This window comes from Oryctolagus cuniculus, chromosome 4, assembly GCF_051225735.1.
Source record: "Oryctolagus cuniculus isolate XC-2025 breed Fujian yellow rabbit chromosome 4, ASM5122573v1, whole genome shotgun sequence".
NCBI classification, from domain to species: domain Eukaryota; kingdom Metazoa; phylum Chordata; class Mammalia; order Lagomorpha; family Leporidae; genus Oryctolagus; species Oryctolagus cuniculus.
The window spans coordinates 139,581,342-139,601,697 of record NC_142870.1 but is presented as its reverse complement, the minus strand read 5'-3'; the positions used below and the strand labels follow the sequence as shown (position 1 = coordinate 139,601,697).

Genomic DNA, 20,356 nt, shown 5'->3' with positions numbered 1-20,356 from the left:
CCTGCTTCCTGGCTTTGGATCAACTTAACCCTGGCCATTGCAGCCATCTGGGGAGTGAACCAGAGGATGGAAGACTTCTCTCCCTCTTCTCCCCTCTCCTCGGCTTCTGCCTCTCTGTAACTATGCTTTTCAAATAAATAAATAAATCTTTTAAAAAAAGGAGAAATAAACAATTCAATAATAACAGAAGACTTTAAAACTCCACTTTCAATAATAAAAATACTAAGCAGAAAATCAGTAAGGATATGAACAACACTATACACCAACTAGAATTAACAGAAATCTACAGAATACTTGACCCAACAAACAGTGGAACATACATTCTTCTTCAGTACACACAGAACATTCTCTAGGATAGATTATTTACTAGGTCATAAAACAAGCTTTTTATTTTAAAAAGGCTGAAACCATGCAAAGTATGCTCTCTGACCACAAAGGATTGAAATTAGAAAAAGTATCAGAACAAATCTGGGAAATTCATGAAAATATGAGAATTAAAAAACACTCTTAAATAACTCATGGGTTGAAGAAATCACTGGAAAATTAGAAGATACCTTGACATGAATAAAAAGGAAAACACCACCCCCCAATATTTCTGGGATGCAGCTAAAGGTTGGCTTTAAAGGAAATTTATACCTTATATTAAACACAGCAATTTAATTACATTAAGATTATACTGTACATTTAAAAAAAGAAAGTTCTCAAGTTAAAAGCTAGCAAAAGAAGATTACATTAACTCCCAAGCAAGGAGGAAAGAAATAGTGAGAACTAGAGTGGAAATAAATGATATAGAAACCAGAAAAATAATTGAGAAAATCAATGAAACCAGAAGTTGATTTTTTTATTATTGTTTTGTTTTTCAACTTAAAATTTTATTAGAATATCAACATTTTTTCTGTGACTAAAAAATAATCATATATAAACCAGATAAAATAATGGAAAGTGTTTTCATTATCGTTTCCAAAAAATCAGGAAAGAAAAAGAGACAAAAGGCAGGAAGGAGAAGTTAGTGTTTTACAAAGACCAGCAAAACTGATAAAAAAAAAAAAAGACCTTTCTCCCTGTCTCTCTCTCTCACTGTCCACTCCTGCCTGTCAAAAAAAAAAAAAAAAAAAAAAAAACAACAACAAAAAAAAAAAAAACAAAAAAAAAACTTTTATGTAGACTGAGATAAAAGAGAAGATGCAAATAACCAAAATGTAAAGTGAGGATACTATTATCAACCTTACAGAAATAAAAATAATTATAAAAAATATTTTGGGTATTTTAGATAACCTAGATGAGATGGGCAAAATTCTACACGGATACAAACTATTCAAACTGACTGATGTGGAGACAGACAACTTGATTAGAACTGTTAACAAGCATAGAGACTGAAAAAGTACGTATAAAAAGTTTCATTAAAGAGAAGTCCAGGTCCATATGGTTTCACTGGTGAATTTACTCTTTCAATAAAATAGAATGAAGGAATTTTTTGAAATCACTCTATGAGTAAGTGTCATGACTCCAAAATCAAAGCCATCACAAGAACATTACAGAGAAACATCCCTTATAAACATGCATGCAAAAATCCTCACCAAAATACTACCAAACCAAACTGAAAAGCATATAAAAAGGTTTACACGTGAAGACTTAGTGAGATTTATCTCAGGAATGCAAATGGTTTCAATATATGAAAAACAGTCATTGGAACACATACACTGAATAAAGGATGAAATCCACTACTCATCTCACTGAGATAACATCTGACAAAATGTAGCATTCCTCCAAGATTAAAAAAACAAACAAACCTAGGAATAGAAGTGAACTTCCTCACCTCATCAAAAGCATCCATAAAAAGGCCAAAGGCAGTATACATTTAATGGTGAAAGACTGAAAGGTTACCTCCATGATCAAGACAAGGATTTACATTCTTACCACTTCTATTCAACAACTGCACTAGTGTTTCTAGCTACAGCAATTACCTAGGAAAAATGAATGGCATCCTGGTTGTACAGAAAGAAGTAAAACTAATTTGCAGAAGCTACCCCACCCAAAAAAAGGGCTAATGAACAAGTTCAGTGACATGACAAGATCAAAGTACAAAAGTCAGTTTAATTTCTATAAATAGCAATGAACAATTAACAAATAAAGTACTCAGTTCCACTGACAAAAGCATTAAAAATAATAAAATACTGGGGCCAGTGCTGTGGCTGGTAAAGCCACTGCCTGCAGTGCTGGCATCCCATATGGGCACTGGTTTGATTCCTGGCTGCTCTACTTCTGATCCAGCTCTCTGCTATGGTCTGGGAAAGCAGTAGAAGATGGCCCAAGTCATTGGGACTCTGCCCCAACATGGGAGACCTAGAAGAAGTTCCTGGCTCCTGGCTTTGGGTCGATGCAGCTCCAGGCACTGCGGCCAACTGGGGAGTGAACAAAGTGGATGGAAGACCTTTCTCTCTCTCTCTGCCTCTCCTTCTCTCTTTGTGTAACTCTGACATTTAAATAAATATTTTTTTTAAAAAAAGGAATAAAATACTTAGGAATAAATTTAACAAAAAATGCAATGTTTGTATACTGAAATTTAGAAGATACCGCTGAAAGAAATTAAAGATGTAAGTAAATGAAAAAACATCTTGTGTTCATGGTCTTAATATTGTGAAGATGACAATAATTACCCAAGCAATCTATGGAATCAATGCAATTCCTATAAAAATTCCAGCTGCCTTTTTTGCAGAAACAGGTTAAGATCATCCTACAAATAACATGGATATACAAGGACTCAGAATGGATAAAACAGTCTCAGAAAAAAACAAAGAGGACTCAAACCTTCTGATTTCAAAACTTACACAAAAGAGATAAGGTAATCAAGATAGCACGTTGTTTGCATGAGCACAGGCAAATAAATCATGAAATGGAACTGAGAGGTCAGAAATATATCCATATAGGAAGAAGGAAGGGATATCTTTATATCTTTATATATATAAAAAAAAATATATATATATATATAAAAAGATCAGCACCGCGCTGATCCGAAGCCAGGAGCCAGGTGCTTCTCCTGGTCTCCCATGTGGGTGCAGGGCCCAAGGACTTGGGCCATCCTCCACTGCACTCCCTGGCCACAGCAGAGAGCTGGCCTGGAAGAGGGGCATCTGGGACAGAATCCAGTGCCCTGACCGGGACTAGAACCCGGGGTGCCGGTGCCGCAGGTGGAGGATTAGCCTAGTGAGCCGCGGCGCCGGCCTTTATATTCTTAGAATTGTATCTATGGGGACTGTGGTGCTGGTTCATGTCCTGGCTGTTCCTTTTCCAATCCAGCTCTCTGCTATGGCCTGGGAAAGCAGCAAAGATGGCCCAAGTGCTTGGGTCGCTGTACTCAAGTGGCAGACCTGGAAGAAGCTCCTGGCTGCTGGCTTCGGATCAGCTCAGCTCCGGCCATTATGGCCATTTTGGGGAGTGAATCTCTTGGGGAGTGAACTTCTCTGTCTCTCCCTCTATTTATAACTCTACCTCTCAAATAAATAAATAAAATATTTTAAAAAAAGAATTTTATCTATGAACTACATAGAATCTGTATAGGATCTGTTAAAAAAATAGAGAAAAAAGCAACTAGAAAAAAAAAAAGGGAAATAAATCCATACATCTACAATCAACTGATTTTTGACAAGGTGCCAAGACTATTCGATGGGGTACCAAGAGATTTCAATGGGAAAAGAAGAGCAGCTGCTTCTCTCTCTCTCTCTCTTTTTTTTTTTTTTTTTTTTGACAGGCAGAGTGGACAGTGAGAGAGAGAGACAGAGAGAAAGGTCTTCCTTTGCCGTTGGTTCTCTTTTTAAACAACGGTGCTAGGACAATGCAAATGAATATCTGTAATGCATGTGAATACGAACATGCATCCACAAAATGGAAAGAAACCTAAGAGTAAGAGCTAAAACTATAAAATTCTTTACAGGTTAATTCTTTGTGAACTTGAATTAGCCAATTCAAGTAACTGAAGGGAAAAAATAAATTTGAAAATAAAAATTAAAAATGTGTTTCAAGGAGACACTATAAAGAACATTAAAAGACAACCCACGCAATATATTGGTGAGAATATCTGCAAATCAGATATCTGATAATTGTATAGTATTTAGGATATAACTCAAAAATCAAGAATAAAACTACGAATAATACAATTAAAAAATATCAACCAGGATTTGAATAGGCATTCTCCAAAAAATATATATAGTCAATAAGCAGGTGAAAAGATGTTTAACATATCAGTTATTAATAAATTGCAAGGGCCAGCACTGTGGAGCAGTGGGTAAAGACACCTCCTGCAGTACCAGCATCCCACATGGACATGGGTTCGATTTCTGGCTGCTCCACTTCTGATCCAGCTCTCTGCTGATGGCCTGGGAAAGCAGTAGAAGAAGGCCCAAGTCCCTGGGCCCCTACACCCACATGGGAGACCTGGAAGAAGCTCCTGGCTGCTGGCTTCAGAGTGGCTCAGCTCTGGCTGTTGTGGCCATTTGGGGAGTGAACCAGCGGATGGAAGACCTCTCTCTCACTCTTTGCCTCTGCCTCTCTGTAACTCTGCCTTTCAAATAAATAAATAAATCTTAAAAAAAAAAATAAACTGCACATGAAAATCACAAGGAGATTCTACTTCAAATCTATCAGGAAAAATGGACAATAAGTATTGTGGAGTATGTGGAGAAACTGGACCCTCACATATCCTGGTACAAATATAAAATGGCATAGCTACCTTTTTTTTTCTTTTTAAAGATTTGTCTATTTAGTTAAAAGGCAGAGTTAATAGAAAGGCAGAGGCAGAGAGAGAGGTCCCCGATCTGCTGGTTCACTCTCCAGATGGCAGCAATGGCCGGCTGGAGCAGTGCCAATCCGAAGCCAGAAGCCATGAGCCTCCCCCAGGTCTCCCACGTGGGCGCAGGGACCCAAGGACCTGGGCCATCCTCTATTGCTTTGCCAGGCCATAGCAGAGAGTTGGATCGGAAGTGGAGCGGCTGGGACTTGAACCAGTGCCTATACGGGATGCCAGCACTGCAGGCGCCAGCCCTGACATAGCTACTTTGAAAAACAGTTGAATAGTTTCACAAAAAATTAAACACAGAGTCATCACCTGATTCGCAATTCCACTCCTACATATATATCCAAAAGAACTGCAAACATGTTCATACAAAAACTTGTGATAGCTATATTCACAGCAGCATTATTTATTATAGCCCTAAAGTAGAAACAACCCCAATGTCCATTCATGGGTGAATGGATAAACAAAATGTAAATCTCATACAGTGGAATATTATCTAGCCATAAAAAAGGAATGAAGTACTTATTGATATATGCTGCAATATGGTTGAAATTTAGAAACATGCTGAATGAGAGGAGTTAGTCACAAAGGTCACAAATTTTCTGATTCTAGTTACATGAAAATGTCCTGAATAGGCAAATCCATAGAAGTACACAGTAAATTAGTACTTGTTAGATTTTGGAAGAATGTCTGCTGATAAGTATAATGTATCCTTTTGGGGATGAGGAAAACATTTTAAATTAAATACGGTGTTGGCAATACACAGTTATTCTCAAGTGTTGAAACTTAACTGAAAAGTGATCGCTGTTAAATATAAGAGTGGGAGTAAGAGAGGGAAGAGATGTGCAATTTGGGACATGCTCAAGCTGACTTACCTCAAATGGTAGAGTTAGAAACATACCAGGGATTCCAATTCAATCCCATCAAGGTGGCATGTACCAATGCCATCTCACTAGTCCCGGTGATCAATTTCTGTTCACAATTGATCATAATGATAGGACTAAGAGCCAAAGGGAGCACATAAACAAGACTAGTGTCTGCAAATACTAGCTGATAGAACAAAAAAGGGAGAGAACAATCCAACATGGGAAGCGAGATACACAGCAGACCCATAGAATGGCAGATGTCCTAATCAGCACTCTGCCCTCAGAATCATAAACAAGACTAGTGTCTGCAAATACTAGCTGACAGAACAAAAAAGGGAGAGAACAATCCAACATGGGAAGCAGACCCATAGAATGGCAGATGTCCTAAACAGCACTCTGGCCTCAGAATCAGCCCTTAAGGCACGTGGATCTGGCTGAAAAGCCCATGAGAGTATTACAGGCATGGAAAGCCAAAACACTCTGGCAAAAAAACAAAAAAACAAAAAAACAACAGAAAAAAACCCTATATGAAAGATCTCCGCGAGTGAGATCCCAGTGGAAAGAATAGGTCATCAAAGAAGGAGGTACCTTTCTCCGAAGGGAGGACAGAACTTCCACTTTGACTACGACCTTGTCTAAATATGATCAGAGTTGGTGAACTCAAAAGGCTTCCATAGCCTTGGCGACTCAATGACAAGAGCCTAGGGTGATTACTGATGCCATAAACAAGAGTGTCAATTTGTTAAGTCAACAACAGGAGTCACTGTGCACTTACTCCTCATGTAGGATCTCTGTCCTTAATGTGCTGTACATTGTGATTTAATGCTATAACAAGTACTGAAACAGTATTTTTCACTTTGTGTTTCTATGTGGGTGCAAACTGTTGAAATCTTTACTTAATATATGCTAAACTGATCTTCTGTATATAAAGAGAATTGAAAATGAATCTTGATGTGAATGGAAGGGGGGAGGGAGAGGGAAAGGGGAGGGTTGCGGGTGGGAGGGAAGTTATGGGGGGGGAGCCATTGTAATCCATAAGCTGTACTTTGGAAATTTATATTCATTAAATAAAAGTTAAAAAAAAATACGGTGTTGGGTATACAATTTTGTGAAAATACTGAAAAAACACTAATTATATACTTTAAAAAGGAAGAGTTTATTTTACAGAGTGTGAATCACATCTCAATAAAGCTGTTTATTAAACAACGAAAGAAACAGCAAGAGTAACAAAAAAGGAAGCAGAAACCAAGAGTATACCTTTCTAAATTAAAACTTACATTTTCTGTGAGGGTCATGTTTTCTTTGCTGGTATTTAACACTGTTGTCACTTAAGCCAGATTTATGTTGTTGAGTTACTTGATTAATTTCTTGAGGTAGAACTGCACCCTGAAAGTTGATATTTTTTATAAGAATGATATGGTTCTTTAGAAAAAAGCTTAATACAGAAAAGTATGGAGAATTCTAAAAGCTACCCAAGGTTCACTATCAGAAATAACCTTGCTTAATACAATGACTATTATTCTAGATATTTCCTTATGCACTAGTTAGCAAGACACACAGAGAACACTCATTTTACAAAAATGTTACTTTGATTAGAAAGAATTAAACCTATTTCTAAGCTAATAAATACAGAAACTGGGGTGGTGGTTTAAGGGTCAAGTTTCACTGCCTAAATGCCCACACCAGCCAGGGCTGGGCCAGGCAAAAGCCACGAGCCTGGAACTCAATCCAGGTCCCTCATGTGGACTGCAGTGACCCAAGCACTTGAGCCATCATCTGCTGTCTCCCAGAGTATATGTTAACAGAGTTGAAATGAAAGTGGAGGAGGCTGGACTTAAACCAGGTACTCTAATATGGGCTGTGGACATCCCAAGCAATAATTTAACTGATGCTTAGGACTCCCACATCCCATATTGGAGTACCTGAGTTTAAGGCCTTTGGGCAATGAACCAGTGGATGGAAGAGCTCTGTCTCCATGCCTGTCTCTCAAATAAAATGAAAATAAAAAATTTAAAAAATTAAGCATGGAATGCTATAATGGTAATTTATTGCACCTTTTCTCTATCTACATCTACTTCCTTGGGTGGACAGATAGATAGACATAGATAAATGTACAAACATACATATTTACATACATACTTGATGATTCTAAAATCTTTCTTCAGTTTGCACATCCTCTATGACCTTTGGAGTCAATGTCCAACACTATACCTACACTTGATTGTTTAAAATACATCTCAAATTTACCATGTTCAAAATTGAATTCTTGATCTTCTCCCACAAACCTGAATGACCTGAAATCTTTCCCACCTCAGTTAACAGTCATTCCATCCCTTTCATTCAGACCCTAAATGTTATATCCTTTATTCCTTCCTTCTTATTTTATCTTTATTTTCATTTCACCATCAGCTAGAAATCCCTTCAAAATATGTCTGGAATTGAACCACTTCTCAAAGGCTCCTGTTACTCTAGCTTAAATTCATATTAACTCAGGGCTGGCATTAAGGTGCATTGGGTTAAGTTGCTGCTTGCGATGCCAGCATTCCATATTGGAACGTCCTGACTTCTCTGCTTCTGCTCCAGCTTCCCACCTGGGAAGGCGGTAGATGATGGCCTGAGTACTTGGGCCCTGGTCACCCATGCGGAAGACTCAGATGGAGTTTCTAGCTAAGGTTAGACCTGGCTCAGACCTGGCTGTTGTGGCAACTGGGGAGTGAAACAACAGAGCTCTCTCTCTGACTCTCCCTCGCTCTCTCTTTGCTTTGCCTTTAAAATAAATAAATAAATCTATCTATCTTTTAAAAAAGTTCTCATTGACGCTCACCTTTGTGATAAAAGAATTCTTCTGACCTAGGCTCCTATACAGTCTGTTCTTCAGATAGCAGGCAGAGTGATTCTACTAAAATGTCAGATCAAGTCCCTCTGCCACTCAAAATCCTCCATGGATTCCCCATCTCACTGAGTAAAGCCAATGGCCTGGAAGGTCTTACATGATATAGATGTCTCCTGTCTTTATACTTCCTCCAACTTACCCTACTGCCTCTGCCATAAGAACATTCTGGCCCTCCCAGTAGGGACTTTGAATGTGCCTGGAATACTTTCTCCTCAGGTATTTACTTACATCACTCTCGATTTCATGATTATTTTTGTCTAAATTGGTATTCTATTTAAGACTGCAATATCTCTCCTCTTCATCACCCAAACATTCCCTATCTTCGTCTCCTGAAATTTCTCTCAATCTCCTACAGTGTCTTCTAATATACCATGTAACTTACTTGTTTATACTATTGACCTCTCCTCCCTAAAGTACTGTTTAAGGGAAGATTTTTCTTTTGTTTACTGATATTCTCACTGCATATAACAATGCCTGGCATATGGTGGGCAGTCAATAACTATGTGCTGAATGAATGAAAGAATGATACTGGAGCATTCCTGAGCGATGGGTGGCTAACAGTATCAAATAAACTAGCGAGAAAAAGGGGGTTTAAAAATCTGGATGTGGGTTATATTCAGGTGGAAAGGACTTATGTATGGTCTAAGGAAACTTGCGATAGCTTAATGGCAGAGGAGATCTGTGCATCTTGTCATCAGCAACTTTTATGTTTATTTTACCATCATTCTTTTTGCAAATTTTCTCCTCAGCTCTGACAATGCCACCATCATAAGGTATTAGAATAAATGAAGCTCTGATGGTTTAAAATTGCACAGAACATTCCTTTTTGACCTAAGCTGAGAAAGATGTCAGTAACTAGCAAAAAAATGTAGTAGGAATTAATTTCTTTTCCATTTCCTTTCTTTGTGTGAATCTCTACACTTTTAAGAACATTTCTTACCTCTTCTTAATCTCCATCAAGGAATGTGAATTTATTCATTCACTTTTAAGACAACCAACTGCCAGTGTAAGTTATCCATTTAAGTAGATAAAAATAAGTAATTTCCAGTAAGGCCTTTGTTGAATTTAAAATATAGTTATTAGGATTTTGTAAACAACTAAAAAATTCAAAATTGATTTAAAATTATCTATACTCTCATTCATTGGTCCAAAAACTTATTATGTCTATAAAGAATTATGAAAATTCATAATCAAAACTCTCATTTTTTGAGAATTCAGAGAAAAATAATATACTATATGCTTAAAAGTAAAATATAAAAATACCCTGTATTTATATTAATTGTCCATCAAACAAAGAATACTAACCTTATCTTGTGTAGTTGGCTGAAAGTGTTGAAGCTTTCCAGATGCCTGTAAGGACTGCCAAATATTGCAAAATTCATCATCATCTTTAACAGGTACCTAGCAAAGTACAAATAATTTCTTAGGGAAATAAAACATGAAAAATAAGGATTCAACAAAAATAAAACAATTTATTTATAAAGCTATTCAGTATTACTCAGAATATTTAGTTTTTTTTTTTTTTTTTTTTTTTTTTTAAGATTTATTTATTTGGAAGGCAAAGTTAGAGAGAGAGGGAGAGACAGAGAGAAACAGACACAGAGACAGAAACTTCCATCCATTGGTTCACCCTTCAAATGGCCTAAATGGCCAAGGCTAGGCCAGGCTGAAGCCAGGAGCCTGGAACTCCCTCTGAGTCTCCCATGTGGGTGCAGGGGCCCAAGGACTTGGGCCATGTTCACTGCTTTCTCAGGTGCATTAGCAGGGAGCTAGATCAGAAGTGGAGCAGCTAGGACTTGAACTGGCACCCAAATGGGATGTGGTGCTGCAGGAGGTGGCTAAACCCTCTGACCATAAGCTGGCCCCTTACTTTTATTATCTGGAATAACTTGGCTCTTTTTTTCTAGAGCTGAGCATTATAATGACAAAATTATTCTACTGGAGTAAAACTGGTCTTCTTCATATGCAATAAGTTTTGAATGTTTTTTTAAAAAGTAATGAAAGTGGGGCCTGCACTACAGTGCAATGGGTTAAGGCATCTGCTCCACTTTCGATACAGCTCTCTGTTAATAGCCTGGGAAAAGTAGTGGAAGGTGGTCCAAGTATTTGGGCCCCTGCCATTCATGTGGGAGATCTGGGAGAAGCTCCTGCCTCCTGGCTTCAGCCTGGCCCAGCCCTGGCCATTGCAGCCATTTGGGGAGTGAACCAGAGAATGGAAGATCCCTCGATCTGCAACTCCCCAAACACTGCCTTTCAAATAAATAAATAAATCTTTAAAAAAGTAACAAAAATATAATAAACACCATAAAAATTATACTGAATTAATCTCACCATCAACAGATTTTTCTTTCAGTGTACTAATACATTATCTTATCCAAAAAGACATTTCAAGATTTTACTTTAAAAATCTTCATCTTATACAAAAGTAATATAAAAAATTTTTATAAGTCATCTATTTCTCTTGAGGAATTGATTTCATATAGTTTAAGACTGTAGAAAACATGCATAAAATTTAACAGTGGTTACCTATGAGAATTGAGAGAATTTTTGCTAGTGTTTCCTTTATTCTTATTTACTTTTATGTCTTTTAGCTTATAAAAATATTTTAATTGATAAAAAATATGGATGAGCATAAAATTTTGGACTCTAAATTAAATAAGGTATATCACTCAAGAAAACTCAAATTCTGTCCCACAAAGATGAAATAAGGGAAATCACCCATGAATTGCATGGTAGAAAACTTGAAAACTGCTTTTGACAAATGTGATATATTCCTCTCCCTTTTATCTTTCAAATTTATGTCATTTGTAGCAGATAGTATAGGATATTTGGGCTATATAAGAATAAACTTAATTGTGAACTTGAAAAGTAAATATATAGAGAGAAAACAAGGATATTTTCAAGATCATTACTTAATATTTCTTTACAGAAGTGTGATTTTGTGACAGAGGTAGAATGCTATGAATGTTTATCAAGTATTCTTGATTAGCCTACTTTCTTAGAACGAATTTGAACTAAAGCTTTTTAAAAAGAAAACCAAGTCAAATTAGCTTTTCAACTACAAAGTATGCACTGATTTGCGATTTGTAAAGTGGGTGGAAAGAAATCAAAGACTGCGAGTCTTACTTGAGTAGGAACAAAAAGTGACTGAGGGGAATGGTTGAGGCCGCCCATATGTCCAGAGGAAATTAACGAGTTGGAGCTACAGGGATTCACAGCTGGCTGTGGTTTCACAATGGCTGTCAATTTCTGATTTCCACTTTCAGGGCGACTTCCATGAGAAAGGTTCACCAAGGCACTTGTTGGCAATCGATAACCTCTTCCAGGTGAGCACCTACGAATAAAAAGTTCTATCAGGATCACAGGAAAATAATACTAAATGTACTAGGAGAAGAATCAATTTTGGGTGGGCATCCATAATCAGAATTCATCAACACTGGATCTAACATTGTGTTGTAGCCAGTTAAGCCAACACTTGCAATGCCGCATCCCATGTCAGTGTGCTGGTTCAAGTTCTGGCTGCTCTGCTTCCCATCCAGCTCCCTGCTGATGCACCTGGGAAAGCAGTGGAAAATGGCTCAAGTACTTGAGTCCCTGCCATCCATGTTGTAGACCTGGATGGAGTTCCCAGTTCTTGGCTTTGGCCTGGCCCAACTCCCCTGTTGCAGCCACCTGTCGAGTGAATCAATGGATTTTGAATAAATAAAAGTAAACCTTTAAAGAAGAAAAAGTAAGGGGTCAGCGCTGTGGCATAGTGGGTAAAGCCGCTGCCTGCAGTGCTGGCATCCCAAATGGGCGCTGGTTCTACTTCTGATCCAGCTCTCTGCTATGGCCTGGGAAAGCAGCAGAAGACAGCCCAAGTCCTTGGGCCTCTGCACCCGCGTGGGAGACCTGGAAGAAGCTCCTGGCTCCTGGTTTCGGATCGGTGCAGCTCCTGCCATTGAGGCCATCTGGGGAATGAACCAGTGGATGGAAGACTTCTCTCTCACTGCCTCTTTTTCTCTCTCTGTGTAACTCTTTCAAGTAAATAAATAAATCTTTTTTTAAAATTTTTATTTTTTTGACAGGCAGAGTGGACAGTGAGAGAGAGAGACAGAGAGAAAGGTCTTCCTTTGCCGTTGGTTCACCCTCCAATGGCCGCCGCGGCCTGTGGCCGGTGCACCACGCTGATCCGATGGCAGGAGCCAGGTGCTTCTCCTGGTCTCCCATGGGGTGCAGGGCCCAAGGACCTGGGCCATCCTCCACTGCACTCCCTGGCCACAGCAGAGAGCTGGCCTGGAAGAGGGGCAACCGGGACAGAATCCGGCGCCCCGACTGGGACTAGAACCCGGTGTGCCGGCGCCGCAAGGCAGAGGATTAGCCTAGTGAGCCGCGGCGCCAGCCAATAAATAAATCTTAAAAAGAAAAAGAAAAAATGTAATAAACACTACTTTTACATTCATGAGTGTAATCTGAATTATAGAAAGATCTTAATCTATAAGATGATCTATTTCTTAAAAGATTGCAAATGCATCATTTAATGCGTAGTAACTGGGGAAAAACATCACCACGCTGCACTGGGCATGGTGGTGGTGGTGGTGGCGGCGTGTGTGTCTGTGTATCTGTGCATGTGTGTGTTGGCTTATTCTTAAAAAGGCTGCATCTTAATAGCTGAGTATAACCGATATTTATGACATTTATGAATTGTCAAACTTCTTGAAAAAAAACAAAAAACAAAAAACAAAAAACTGGGGTTTGTAGAATTTAGGTTATAAAAGTCCAGGAGTTAACCAAGTGAAGAGCAATTCTCAGGGCAGATTTATCTAAGCGATATGATAAATGTTAGGTTTGATCTCATTTGTCTACTTATCACTGAGTTGTCCTTTTTTTGTTGTTTAAGACTTATTTATGACTTTATTTGAAAGGTAGAGTGACAGAGAGGGAGAAACAGAGATCTTCCATCTACTGGTTCACTCCCAAAATGTCCACAACAGCCGGGGCTACCCCAGGCTGAAGCCAGGAGCAAGAAACCCATCCTAATCAATTGCAGGAGCCCAAGCACATAAGCTATCACCTGCTGCCTCCCACAGCATTAGCAAGCTGGATCAGAAGCACTGCGTAGCCAGGCCTTGAAATGACACTCTGATATGGGATATGGGATGCCTAAGAGGTGGGTTAACCTGCTGTGCCACAGTGCCCACCTATCAGCTCTCCTGCCTTTTCAATGTCTATTCACTTTTTAGAAAGATTTATTGGGGCTGGTGCTGTAGCTTAGTAGGTTAGGCTGCTGTCTGCAGTGCAAACATCCCATATGGGTGCCAGTTTGAGTCCCAGCTGCTCCATATCTGATCCAGCTCTTCGCTATGGCCTGGGAAAAGCAGCAGATGATGGCTCAAGTCCTTGGGTCTCTGCACCCATGGAAAAACAGATGTGGGAGACCTGAAGAAGCTCCTGGCTCCTTGCTTAGGCCTGGCTCAACCCTGGCTGTTGTGGCCAACTGTCTCCCCCTCTCTCACTGTAACTTTGACTTTAAAACAAATAAATAAATCTTTTTAAAAAAATTACTTGAAGGAGAAGCAGATACACACACACAGAGATGTCTTCCACCTGCCGGTTTACTCTCTAAACGTCCACAACAGCTGGGGATGGGCCATGCTTAAGTCAGGAGCCAGGAACTCCATTTGTGTCTCTCACATGAGTGGTAGGGACTCAAGTATTTGAGAAATCAGCTGCTGCCTCCTGAGTGCATCAGCAGGAAACTAGATCCAAAACAGGGATGGGACTTGCTACCAGGCACCTGCATATGGGGATGTGGGCATCCCAAGCAGTGAGTTATTCCACTTTTGCCACAATGTGCAATGCCCCCAACTTTTTAATGTTTCTGTATTCATTTTTATTTATTTGAAAGGGAGGGAGAAAAAGAGAGACAGCAAGAGAGCATGGAAGTTCAGTCCTTTATCTTCATTTTCTCACCTTAAAGTTCTGGACATGAAACTGGGAAGACTTAAGAGATAAGTATTTGTAATTCCCTTCCTTTTTTTAAAAAAAGATTTATTTATTTACTTGAAAGTCAGAGTTATACAGAGAAAGGGAGGGAGGGAGGGAGAGAAAGAGAGAGAGAGAGAGAGGTCTTCCATCTGATGGTTCACTCCCCAATTGGCCGTAACGGCCAGAGCTGCACCAATCTGAAGCCAGGATCCAGGAGCTTCTTCCAGGTCTCCCATGCGGGTGCAGGGGCCCAAGGGCTTGGGCCATCTTCTACTGCTTTCCTAGGCCATAGCAGAGAGCTGGATGGAAAGTGGAGCAGCTGGGTCTCGAATTGGCACCCATATGGCAATGTGCCACAGCATTGGCCCCTGTAATTCCCTTCCTTCATGGCCTTGATAAACATGTTAGATAATAAAATAAGCCCTCTCTTGTCAAAAGTGGTCAACACTAACAACTATTTTTAATCTCTGAGAATACAATTTTCTTATATTGAAAGATAGTGGAGGCAGGCATTGTGGCACAGCAGGTTAAGCCGACACCTAGGATGCCTGCGTCCCATTCTGGAGTACCAATTTAAATCTGGGCTGTTCTGCTTCCAGTCCAGCTTCCTGCTAATGAATTTTCAGAGGAAGTGGAAATGATGGCTCAAGTACTTGGGCCCCTGCTACTTATCTTTTCCCAGGCCATTATCAGGAAGCTGGACTGGAAGTAGAGCTGCTGAGATATGAACCAGAGCCCATCACAGGTGGCAGCTGAATCTGCTACACTACACCACTGACCCCAATAGTGTTCTTTTACGAATATTTATTTTCATGAGAGCTACACTTTACTAAAGATTCTGCATCATAAAAATGAATGTACTCTAGGCAGGTAGTATTTTACAAAGCCTTTAGGAGGAAAAAATACATAAAAATATATTTTGAAAGTTAGTGGGCTAAAGTTATTTGTAATTAAATATTTTCAGAAAAAATAAAATCAGATATGAGATCCAGATTTGGCTGCTGCATTTGAAGAGTGCAGATAGGAAGGTCTATTAGTAAGAGACATACTCAAAGCTCAGACAAAAATAAAAGCATATGCTTCACTATGTTTATAGCAGCACTATTCATGACAGCCAAAATATGGAATCAATCAATGTGTCTACCATCCGATGAATAGATAAAGAAAATGTGGAATGAATACACACACACACACACACACACACACACAATTTTTTCCCTGCAGCAAAATGGTTAGAACTAGAGGACATGGGCTGGCACTGTGGCACAGTAGTTAAGTATCTGCCTGCAGTGCTGGCATCCCATATAGGCACTGGTTCAAATCCTGGCTGCTCCTCTTTGATCCAGCTCCCTGCTGGTGGCCTGGGAAAGCAGAAGATCGCCCAAGTGCTTGGGCCACTGCACCCATGTGGGAGACCCAGAGGAAACTCTTGGTTCTTGGCTTCAGATCAGCTCAGCTCCAGACATTCTGACCATTTGAGGAGTGAACCAACAGATAGAAAACCTCTCTCTGTTTCTCCTTCTCTCTGTAACTCTGCCTCTCAAGTAAATAAATAAATCTTAAAAAAAAAAAAAAAAAAAAAAAAACCAACCAAACAAAAAAAAACTAGAGGACATCATGCTGTATAAAATAAGCCAGAAAGAAAGACAAATACTGCATGTTCTCCCTTAAATGTGGAAGCTCAAATCTGAAAGAGAAAGTTGATTATTAGAGGTTGAGAGGGATATGAGAAATCTAGATTAAAAAAAAATTAGGGGAAGCTAATGTGGTTCATTAATTGTGTCAAGTACACTAACATGAAATATTATGAAATACACAAATATAAGAATGAAATGTTAACAGGGGAAATGGGGTAAGGAGTATATGGGAACTCACTGAAGTACCACCTCAGAATTTTTGCTTTGTAAATTTATAATTAATAAAAATAAAACAAATAAAAGCATCTGGAAGGTGACTACTTGGCATAAAACTAAGAGTGATTCTATGCAAGGAGGCTAAATAAGAATAATTTATTATTTTAATTACTCATTAATTAAAATGGGAGAGAAAAATTTAACTAAATCAGTTCAGTTTTCCAGCTGATTTTTAATAACATTTTAATTCGTTAATCTGAGAGGCAGACCGACAAAGAGATCTCCCACCTGGCGGTTTACTCCCATATGCCTACAGCATCTAGGGCTGGGCCATGTGGAAGCCAGAGACTGTGAACTCAATCTGGGTCTACCACATGAGTGGCAGGGACCCGATTACTTGAGTTACTATCTGCTGCTTCCCAAGGCACATATCAGCAAGGAGCTCAAATCGGGGACTCAAAGCCAGGCTCCCTGATATGGCATGGGCATATCCCAAGCGGTTGTGTTAACTGTTGTGCCTGCCCATGATTTCTGGAAGGGTGAAATGAAAATTGGAAAGGATTTTATATTACCCTTAAAAAAATCTAGCAAAATATTTATATCTTCATTGCAGAGGAGGACACTGAGGATCAGATGTTTTTAACTAACCCACCATCATAACAAAAAGGATCTGGGAGCTTATACTTCCTAGTAGAGCACAGAGATTCCCACTCTTACCATAATGCTTCCTCCTATAATTCCAAACTTTCCACTAGAGCTCTCCAAAGTCTACTGAAGCCTCACCATTGTTAAAATAAAAACAATCTAACCATCTTCCTTTTAAACCTCCTATCCTCCAGTTACCTTTTCCTCTTCTTCAGTTAAATTTCTAAAGTTTCCTGCTTCCACTGCTGTGTCTGCCATTCACTAGTCAAGGTACCCCAATCTGGCTTAAGCACCATTAAAACAGGTGAAAACTTACCTATCACCAAGTTCAAAGGATATTTCTGTTCCTCAAATTATTTAGCCATGGGGCTTGGCACTGTGGCATAGGTTAAGCCTCAGCCTGTGGTGCCAGCATCTCATATGGGCACCAGTTTATGTCCTAGCCAGTTGCTCCTCTTCTGATCCAGCTTTCAGCTCATGGCCTGGGAAAGCAGGGGAAGATGGCCCAAGTGCTTGGGCTCCTGCACCCATGTGGGAGACCTAGAAGAGGCTCCTGGCTCCTGACTTCGGATTGGCCCAGCTCTGGCTGTTGTGGCCATTTGGGGAGTGAAACAGTGGATGGAAGACCTCTCAAGTATTCTGTCTCTGTTACTCTACCTCTTGAATAAATAAATAAAATCATTAAATAATTACTAAGCCATAAATGTGGTTTTTTAGATATGTCACTCTCTTTTTAAGCACTCTTCATTATTCCTCCCTCTTCTCCCAGCTATTATTCATTCTTCAGGTTCCATTGTAATCACCCCTTTTTCAAAGAGGTCTTTCTGGAATTCTCAGGACAGGTCATATTCTTTTTTTTTTTTTTTTTAAGGATTTAATTTATTTATTTGAAAGGTAGAGTTACAAACAGTGAGAGGGAGACAGAGAAAAATGTCTTCCTTCCGTTGGTTCACTCCCCAAATGGCCTCAATGGCCGGAGCTGCGCTGATTTGAAGCCAGGAGCCAGGGTTTAACTCCTCGTCTCCCACGTGGGTGCAGGGGCTCAGGCACTTGAGCCATCCTCTACTGCTTTCCCAGGCCAGAGAGCTGGATTGGAAGAGGAGCAGCTGAGGCCAGTGCCGCGGCTCAATAGGCTAATCCTCTGCCTGCAGCACCGGCACACCGGGTTATAGTCCCGGTCGGGGCGCTGGATTCTGTCCTGGTTGCCCCTCTTCCAGGCCAGCTCTCTGTTGTGGCCAGGGAGTGCAGTGGAGGATGGCCCAAGTCCTTGGGCCCTGCACCCACATGGGAGACCAGGAGAAGCACCTGGCTCCCGGCTTTGGATCAGCATGGTGCGCCAGCCGCGGCAGCCATTGGAGGGTGAACCAACGGCAAAAGAAGACCTTTCTCACTGTCTCTCTCTCTCACTGTCCACTCTGCCTGTCAAATAAAAAAAAAAAAAAGGAGCAGCTGGGACTAGAACCCGGTGCCCAATGGGATGCCGGCGCCTCAGGAGGAGGATTAACCTACTGCGCCACAACGCTGGCCCCATGGGCAGGTCATATTCTTTGTAGAAATGTATACTTCTCCTTCCTGGCACTTGTCACATCTTAGTCAAATAATTAATAATGCAAGCAGCTGCTTATTTATTTCCCCCACTAAAACGAAAGCTCTATGAGTATAGAAAGCATGTTTGTCTTATTCACTGTTAAAATCTCTGTGGCAAGTATGACATCTATGAACTTAAACTGTGGACAAATAAATGAGTAATATAAAACCACTGGCCACATGGATCAATTCCCAATGTGCAATTATCATCTGGAAACACAAACCTTATTGTTAAGCCTCCAGGAAATTCTTCATCAAATAATACTTCAAATAGTACATCAGCTTCTCTATTAGCTGTTAAAAAAGGAAAGACACACTAAAAAATCATATGATTAAAAAAAATCAGCATCTAAATTTTTAGAGTGCTAGGAAGTATTTTATTTTTAAAATTCATAAAATATACTCTGAATTTAAGAATGGCATAATAATAATACAATGAAGATAAATAAGATAAGAAACAGAATATCAGTGCATTGGAAGACCACTGTACCCCAATTCCCAAACAGGTAACTGCAACCTTCAATTTGTCAATTTGATTCCTATATAGCTTTATACTTGTATTATGTATCTTCAAATAATATGCCGTATTGCTTTCCAAGCTTTTTAAAAAATTATTTGAGAGGTAGTGAGAGTAGTGAAAGAGAGAGACAGAGAGGATCACTATCTACTTGCAAATGAGCAGAAAGCTGGAATTGGGGGTAGAGGTGGAACCTGAACCCAGGTACTCCAATAAGGGATGTGTGCATCCCAACCCACCATCTTAAACCTCTAGGTCAAATATTCTGCTTGGCAAGTTTTGAAGCATCTACAACTAGAGGCTACAACTGCATTCATTTGCAATTTGTTTCAACAATGTATTTGCGAGATTCACCCATGTGAATATGTGTTCAGTTTTCTAGGTGTACAGCATCCCATCCATGGATAAACCATAATTTATCCATTCTCTTAATGATGTTTAGGTTGTTTCTAACTTCAGCTATTAAAAACAATGTTTCTTGGGCTGGCACTGTGTCGTAGTAGGTTAAGCCTCTGTCTGTAGCCCTGGCATCCCATGTGGTCATTGGTTCAAGTTGTGGCTCCTCTACCTCCAATCCAACTCCCTGCTAATGGCCTGGGAAAGCAGTGGAAGATGATCCAAGTGCTTGGGCCCCTGCACCTGCATGGGAGACCTGGAAGAAGCTCTTGGCTCCTGGCTTCGGATCAGTCCAGCTTTGGCTGTTGTGGTCATTTGGGGAGTGAACCAATAGATGGAAGACCTTTCTATCTCTTCCTCTCTCTGTAACTCTGCCTCTCAAATGAATAAATAAATATTTAAAAAATGAAATAGAATAAAAACAATGTTTCCATGAACATTATGTAAATGTCTCCTTTCTAAAAGGGAATGCTTCCCTAGGTCAGAAGTGAAATTGCTGGGTCTTAAAGTCTTTTTTATTAGACTTTGATGTGTAATGAACACAAAACTATCATACATAAGATAATCACTCACAAGTTTCCCATGTCCTTTTATAATCCAATTCCTCAGTGCCCAATAACTAAAAATATGCTGTCACCATAGATTTATTTGCATTTCTAAAGTTTTATGTTAATGAAATCATATAATATATATTTCTTTTTTTGTCTGGCTTCTTTCAACATAATTATTTTGAGAATCATCATGCTGTATATATCATGTTTTTATTTACCACTGAGCAGTATTCCATTGCAAAATTCAATACTGCAGCATTCCAACAATTTACTCCATTCACCTGTGTGATGG

General features: G+C 39.6%; 1 protein-coding gene across 12 annotated transcripts in view; it reads right to left on the bottom strand.

The window, feature by feature from the left end:
• Positions 1–20,356, bottom strand: part of XRN1 (5'-3' exoribonuclease 1) — a 122,002-nt gene that overhangs the window by 21,667 nt on the left and 79,979 nt on the right. For all 12 annotated transcript variants that reach the window (XR_016232749.1, XM_008266280.5, XM_008266277.5 and 9 more), the window contains exons 30-33: positions 18,825–18,894; positions 11,675–11,882; positions 9,854–9,949; positions 6,933–7,041 (exon numbers count right to left, since the gene is read on the bottom strand). Coding sequence is in view for 11 of the 12 variants with exons in the window: in XM_008266280.5 (XP_008264502.3) it covers positions 6,933–7,041; positions 9,854–9,949; positions 11,675–11,882; positions 18,825–18,894 (483 nt within the window). In the remaining variant the exon portion in view is untranslated. The remainder of the gene's footprint in view (positions 1–6,932; positions 7,042–9,853; positions 9,950–11,674; positions 11,883–18,824; positions 18,895–20,356) is intronic.